Source organism: Crocuta crocuta, unplaced genomic scaffold, assembly GCF_008692635.1.
Source record: "Crocuta crocuta isolate KB4526 unplaced genomic scaffold, BGI_CrCroc_1.0 scaffold1864, whole genome shotgun sequence".
In the NCBI taxonomy this organism is placed as follows: domain Eukaryota; kingdom Metazoa; phylum Chordata; class Mammalia; order Carnivora; family Hyaenidae; genus Crocuta; species Crocuta crocuta.
This window is the reverse complement of record NW_027532672.1, coordinates 13132-21149: the sequence shown is the minus strand read 5'-3', so window position 1 is coordinate 21149 and position 8018 is coordinate 13132. Positions and strand designations below refer to the sequence as shown.

The 8018-nt window shown below is 42.7% G+C and overlaps 1 protein-coding gene across 1 annotated transcript; it reads right to left on the bottom strand.

The window, feature by feature from the left end:
- Positions 1-7034: 7034 nt before the first annotated feature.
- Positions 7035-7994, bottom strand: LOC144245334 (olfactory receptor 2B8-like). Its single transcript, XM_077780706.1, has one exon. It carries the CDS (start codon positions 7992-7994, stop codon positions 7035-7037), a length of 960 nt encoding a protein of 319 aa, XP_077636832.1.
- Positions 7995-8018: the final 24 nt, after the last annotated feature.

Here is an 8018-nt window from a genome sequence, read left to right as displayed (position 1 = left end):
ACTCCTCACTTGTGTCTGTCCACTTGCGTCACCACAGGTGCTCTGCAAGGTTTGCATGCGTGCCCTCCTCCTGAGTGTGCGCGGCGCCCGCACGGACGGCCCCAGCACACGCACGTGGCCCTCTCCGGCACACACGACGCACGCGCGCGCGCCCAGCTCCCGTCTGCGTTCGTCCCAGCGGCGTCGTGACTCCGGCCTCTCAGCCGGCGACGCCTGGACTCCGCGCGCGTCCCTCCCGTCCCCGCGCAGCTGCTGACGGTTGCTGGGAGCAGGTGGGCTGGTCAGCGGGCGTCCCCGAGCCGCTGCGGCGTGAGAAGACCCCCTTGTGCCTCCCACCAGCGGCCCGGGCCCCACGCGTCCCACGCGCAGAACTGCTTCCTTCCAGCCTCGGCCGTGTGGACNGTCCCGGGGAGGGGGCGGTGTGGGCGCAGCGGCCGCGCGCCCTGGGAGCCCCTCCCCTGTGCGGTGCTCGTCACGGCCAGTCGGCTGGTGTAGACGTGTGTTCCGTGAGGTCGAGCTCGTGGCGTCTTCCCTGCTCCCCCACCCCCGGCGCTTCTCCTGACCTCACGCGGGCGCAGTGTCCACGCACCGGCGGGGTCGGGTCCATGCGGGNTCTCACATTTAGGCTTCTTTGGTTTGCTAGTCTTTTTTTTTTTCCTAATGTTTTATTTATTTCTGAGAGAGAGAGACAGTGTGAGCAGGGGAGGGTCAGAGAGAGAGGGAGTCACAGACTGAAACAGTCTCCAGGCTCTGAGCTGGCAGTCAGCACAGAGCCCGACGCGGGGCTCAAACCCACGAACCTCGAGATCATGACCTAAGCTGAAGTTGGACACGTAACCGACTGAGCCACCCAGGCTTCCCCGGTTTGCTAGTCTTTAAATGACAAAAGAATTTGGAATCAGAGCTCCTTTGGGCCTCCTTAGATAAGCTAAGTCAAGTCATTGTATATTGGCCAAATTGATTCAGGAAAATGAGGGTTTTGTATAGCTGTATAAATCAAGATTTAATATTTCCCAAATCTTAAGCCAGGTCATCTTTTGCTAAAAAACTAATGGAAACCAATGTCACTGTGTTTAGGGACATGAGCACATGAAGGATGTCCCACCAAGTTCAAAGGGAATCAGGTCACTACTAAGTATTCTCATCAGTGAGGATCCTGGAGAGATCTAATGATATTTAGCTGTACGTCTTTATTTCCTTTATTGTACATGAACACTTTGGCTCTACTTTATTTTTTTTAACGTTTTTTAAAAAAATTTATTTCTGAGAGAGAGCGAGAGACAGCATGATCAGGGGAGGGTCAGAGAGAGAGGGAGACACAGAATCTGAAACAGGCTCCAGGCTCTGAGCTGTCAGCACAGAGCCCGACGTGGGGCCCGAACCCACAAACTGTGAGATCATGACCTGAGCTGAAGTTGGATGCTTAATCGACTGAGCCACCCGGGTGCCCCCTTTTGTTTCTACTTTAAATCATGTTCTGTTACATTTATGTCTCTAATGTGCACAAGAGTTGATAAAATTTTCAATTTTTATAAATATATATATTTTTAGCAAACAGATCACTGTTCCTTATCTTCATAAAGAGGGAGATAATGAAAATATTCCTCTTGAAATGCAAAGGAGTCCTGTTTGATTTACAAATAATAATATACTATCAACTTATCCCATTTGACGTGAATTTATTAGTTTTATAAAGTATAATATACATAAAGAGGAAAACACTAAACATAATTGAATTATCACAAAGTGAGAACAAAACACATGCAACCACTTCCAAATGGAAATCAGGAACGTTACCCAGCCTCCAGAACCCCTCATATCCATCCCATTTGCTGTTTCCACTTTGCTCCCCAAATGTAATCACCATGCAGATGTCTACAAAGTTTGTTTTACCTGTTTTTGAAATTTTCATGGGTCAAAACCTGGAGTGCTAATCTTTCCATTTGACTTGTTTGTGAGATTCATCTGGGATATTGCAGGTAGCAAGACTTTGTTTCATTGCTGTGCAGTATTATATATCTGAATATATTACAGTTTTGTTGACCTACTTTACTACTGATGAATAGTTGGTAATTTCTATTTGGTTTTATTATTGATAGTGCTTGTATAAACATTTTAGTTGAGCTATTTTCTGAGTACCTGTAGCAGCAGAATTCCTAGGTACTAAGACATGCATACGCTAGGCTTTAGTAGAGGCACTGCCTACTGGTTTCCAAGATGGATAAACCACTTAGACTCCCACCAGCCATGGATGAGAATTCCATCTACTCACATTTTTGCCAACACTTCGAATTATCAGTCTGTTTTAGTTTAGGTAGACCTGTAAGTATGTTCTGGTATTACATTGTGAGTTTAATTTGCATTTCCTTGGTGACTGATGTAGGTGAACATCTTTTTGTATATTGATCGGTCATTTCATTTTTTGTGAAGCACTTCAGGACATTTTTCTATTAGGTCATTTGTCTTTCTTCTTGATTCATAAGTATTCTTTATATATTCTGGTCTAGCTTTTGGAGTTGTATTATAAACATCTTCTCTCACTCTGGTTTGCCTTTTAATGGTATCTTGTAATTAGCAGAAGTTTCTAGAATTAACGTGGTCTAATTTATCAGTCACTGCCTTTATAGTTAGTGCTACTTATGCAGTATGTTTTTTTAAATGCTTGCCAACCCCAAGATCATGATCATATTCTTCAGGGATGTTTACCAGATGCTTTAATATTTTGCCATTCAAATTTATAATATATAAAATCTAAGTAATTTTTGAGAGAAAAGTGTCAATATTTATTTTACGTGGGTAGACAAAGTACTATTTATCTTATTAAATATTGCCATGTCTCCTCTTCACTGCCAAGTTTGTTATAGACCTAATGTCCAGGTTCCATGTGGGTCTGCTTCTAGATTCTCTATTGTGCTTCATTGTTTTCCTTGACTGTTCTTGCACCCCAAAGAGACCATAATTGCTGTCTCTTTATAATAAATCTTGATATCAAGTACTCCAAGTCCTCTGACTTTGTTCAAGAAGGTAAAGTTGCAAGCCTATGTCCCTTTCTAGCAATATATAAAAAAGAAATAGGTGATAATAAAGTTGATTTTATTTTAGGAATTCAGAGTTCTCTTTAATGTTAAAAAGTCAGTTAACAAAATATGTTATATTAGAAAAAGTAACAAGGGAAAGTTATATAATCATTTCAAACAGCTGTATAAAACATCTTTTTTCCCTTTATACAGTAAAAGCTGTGTACAATACAGCATCCATTTACATTAACATAAAGACACACTTATAGCATACCAGCAATAGAAGACAATTTTCTTAATCTGATAAAGGGTAGCTGTAAAAGTCGCAGAAGAAGGGAAGGTCATCCCTTATGCTTAAAAAATCCAACAAAATGGAAGAACCAACCATTTTAAGGGAAATTTCCCAGGGTTATAATTACCATATGTGACCAAGAAATGAAGCCCAGAAGTTCGGGACCATGCACACAAGATTATTTGAAATATTCCATCCTGGACCTCTTATACACTGAAAGTCCCAACAGATGCCCAGTAATCANCTGAGCTGACAGTCAGCACAGAGCCCGACGTGGGGCTGGACCCACGAACCGGAAAATCATGACCTAAGCGAAAGTCGGAGGCTTAACCGACTAATCCACCCAGGCGCCCCTATGGTTTATTTACTTTTGAGAGAGAGAGACAGCATGAGCAGGGGAAGGGCAGAGAGAGAGGAAGACACAGAATCTGAAACAGGCTCCAGGCTCTGAGCTAGCTGTCAGCACAGAGCCCAACGCAGGGCTCGAACCCACAAACCGTGAGATCATGACCTGAGCCGAAGCTGGACACTTAACTGACTGAGCCACCCAGGCACCCTGCCCTTACTTTTCTACATGGGATAAATATCAGGCCTGTAAATGAGGATCAAACTCACTAATTTTTCTTTTTTAACTCTGCCAAACAATTTGAATATCAACTTTATTTACATAAAGACAGAATCCAGAAAAGGACAGTGTACTTGCAGAACCTACTCCCTACCCCCCTACCAAGTCACAAACAATGTAGGATATGGGAGTGGGTAATGATGATCCCTTAGAGAGGTTTGGGACTACAATGTTTGTAATATCTGAGATGTAATTTTTCATCTCCTGTATATACTTCTGAAATACAGCACATGTGCACAATGCATACACACAAATATATATGTATACAGATATATTAGAAAAAATGAGGAAATTTATATTTTCTTAGTATTAAAATACATAAGGTTTGGAATAGAGAAGGAAGAATCAATTGATATATATTACTTAAAAGATGACAGATCAAGAGAATGAGAAGACAAGCCACAGGTTGGGAGAAAATGTTTGCAAAAGACATATCTCATAAAGGTCTAGTATCCACCATATATTAAAAGCTTTTAAAACTCAACAGTAAGTAGGGTGCCTGGGTGGCTTAGTCGGTTAAGCGTCCGACTTTCGCTTAGGTCATGATCTCGCGGTTCGTGGGTTCGAGCCCCGCGTCGGGCTCTGTGCTGACTGCCAGCTCAGAGCCTGGAGCCTATTTCAGAGTCTGTATCTCCCTCTCTCTCTGACCCTCCCCTGCTCACGCTGTCTCTCTCTCTCTCTCTCTCTCCTAGAAATAAATAAAAATATGTAAAAAAACTCAACAGTAAGAAAACAAAACATTTGATTAAAAAGTGCACCAAAGACCTTAACCGCAGCAAAGAAGATACATAGATGGCAGATTAGTGTATGAACAGATGCTCCGTATCATATATCATTGTGTAAATGCAAATTAAGTATGTGAGATACTACCATATGCCAATTAACATGAGCCAATTCCAGAACAAACACCAGATGCTAGTGAGGATGTGGAGCAACAGGAATGCTCATTCATCCCTGATGCGAATGCAAAATGGTGCAGCTGCTTTGGGAGACACTTTGGTGGTTTCTTACAAAACTAAACACACTCTTTCCATGTGATCCAGCAATCATGCTCCTTGGTATTTACCCTAAGTGGTTGAAAACCTATGTTCTTACAAAAACCTGCACATGTACGTTGCCAAATCATGGAAGCAAGGACCAAGACTGTGCTTCAGTAGTTGAATCCAAGAAACTGTGGTCCGTCCACACAGTGGAATATGACTCAGCACTGAAAAGAGATGAGATATCCAGTCATGGAAAGACATTGAGGAAACTTAAATGCATATTAAGTGAAAACAGCTGGTCTGAAAAAGCTACATCCTGTATGATCCCAACTGTGTGACATTCTGGAAGAGACAGAACTGTAGAGACAGTGAAGAGTTCAGGGTTTGCCTGGGGCTGGGGGAGGGAGGGATGAATAGGTGGAGCACAGAGGGTGTGTAGGGCAGTGAAAACACTCTGTGTGATACAATCATGGCGGGCACATGTCGTTGCGTATTTATCTTAAACCCACAGAATGGACACTGAGAGTGAACCCTTGTGTAAATGATGGACTTTGGGTGATAACGATGCGTCACTGTGGGTCCATCAATTATAACAAATGTACCCTCTGGTGTAGAGAGTGGGGGAGGCTGTGTGTGCAGGGGCAGGGCTGTAGGGGTCTCTCTGCATCTCTCAGTTGCTGTAGATCTAAACCTGCTCCTCTAGAAATGAAGTTTGATAGAAAAAGATGACAGACATTTTGTCACATCTTCAAACAGTTCAATTTCCATTCTCTTTGGGAGAATTGAACTATACACCCACTGCTCATAGGCCGAAAGGACCACTGTGTGTCACCATTAATAAAATAAGTTAAAATAAGTTGTGCGTTGAGAGTAGCAGTCTTTGAGAGTAGATGCTTTTTCATATTCTTCTGCTGTAAATTCACCCAGATGAAGATGTGGTATTTTTTGCTCCTCTGTTCCCAGTGTGAAACCATAACTTGCACAAGAAAATAGGAAAAGAAGTAATTAAATTAAAGTTTAATAAGATACATTGATATCATATGTGCAGAATTTATATGCTTTCTTGTTTTTCAACTTGGAGAAAAATGTCTATTTGTCTATTTGGCCTGCTGAGAATAACTATTCTAATGCTGATAAAGATGATTGAGCACCAAAAATAAAATATATAATGATTAGGAAACAAGTGTTTTCAGATCAAAGGCCATTGCTGAGAGATACACATGTTGTCTGTATGTTGGCCATGAGGAAAAACTTCCATATAAGAACATGTAGAATGTTAAAAATATGCTAAAAGAGGCTTCTAGAAGGGTCAGATAAATGAACAAACAGGCAGAGACATTTCAGAGATCTTTCTATACGTCCATGCCTTTTTTTCCAGAACAGTGTCGATGCTCACAGCATGCACATGGCTCCCTGAAGATGCCTCATCCTAATATTGATTAAAATGAGGTCAGAGATACCACAACTATACTGACAACATAAGAAAATATGAATGAAGGAAATGAAGCTCCCTCTTGAGTATAAGGGTATTCTGCCAATTTTGTGACATAATGTAGTTATTTCAAACAGTCCTCTTCCTGTTTTTTAAACAAGTCTCAAGATTAGTCCCTTAGTCATCAGTTTTAATGTGCTGTGTGATAAGAAACTTATTTCGTTATTAATTTAAAACTTCGTTGGAAAAGACAACATGGTAACAAGTGCAATATTTTACTAAAATCTATGAATATGCATTATCTACTTTTATTTTTTTAATTTATTTATTTCTGAGAAAGAGAGACAGCATGAACAGGGGGGTCTGAGAGAGAGAGGGAAACACAGAATCTGAAGCAGGCTCCAGGCTCTGAGCTAGCTGTCAGCACAGAGACCGATGGGGGGCTCGAACCCACAAATCGTGAGATCATGACCTGAGCCAAAGTCGGACGCTTAACTGACTGAGCCACCCAGGTGCCCCATGCATGATCTATTTTTAGAACTCTTTCATTATTTTGGGAGGAGAATCGTCAGCATTTTACTTCCTCTGAAACCCAAGGGTAACAGGAGTAGCAGCAGCCACTGTTACTTGGTATCACGGTGATGGCATCCACGGCAGGCATTCTGGGGATGAGGAGCATCTTCTCCTAAGCCGTGCTCCACCCCTGCTCTTCTCTCCCCAGTAGCTTCTTTACTGCTCCCTTGACATCCCTATTTCTCAAGGTGTAGATGAGAGGGTTGAGCATTGGAGTTACAAGTCCATAGAAGAGTGCGAGAAGCTTGCCCTTCAATTCGGCTGAATTGCTCTTGGGTGCCATATATGCATAACCACTGATGGCTGAACCATAGAACATAATGACCACCAGCAGATGAGACCCACATGTGTTGAATGCCTTCTTGCGACCCTCGGGAGATTGGATCCCAACCACTGCCCTGACAATGTTGATGTAAGAGAACAGAATTAATCCAACAGGTATAACTTTTATGATCACCACAGCGGCATACATCTCGACTTCGTTGGTCCATGTATCAACACATGATAATTGAAGCATAGCAGGTACCTCACAGAAGAAATTTTCTACCCGATATTGACCACAGCGAGGTAACAGGAAAGTCAACACTGTTTGCACCAAGGAGTTACTGAAACCTGTTCCCCAAGCCACTGCCGCCATTTGTTGGCAAAGCCGAGAATGCATGATAACTGTGTAATGGAGAGGCTGGCAGATAGCGACATAACGATCAAAGGCCATTACTGAGAGAAGTATGCATTCAGTGGATCCTAAGCCAAGGAAGATGAAAAGCTGAGCTATGCATCCTGGGTAGCTGATGTTTCTCTGGTGGCTCTGTATGTTGACCAGCATCTGTGGGACGGTGGAGGTAGTGTAGCAGAGGTCCAAAAAAGAGAGATTAGCCAGAAAGAAATACATGGGCGTGTGGAGTCTGGGATCAAGGCGGGACAAGAAAATGATGGCTGAGTTTCCAAGGAGGGTCATTATGTAAAAGGCGGAGACAGCCACAAAAAGAACCATTTCTAGTCTGGGCCATTCAGAGAAGCCCACCAGAACAAAGCCATTGGGACGAGGAAAGGTGCTGTTGAATCTTCCCATCTGGGCCCCTGCTTGCTGGGAACA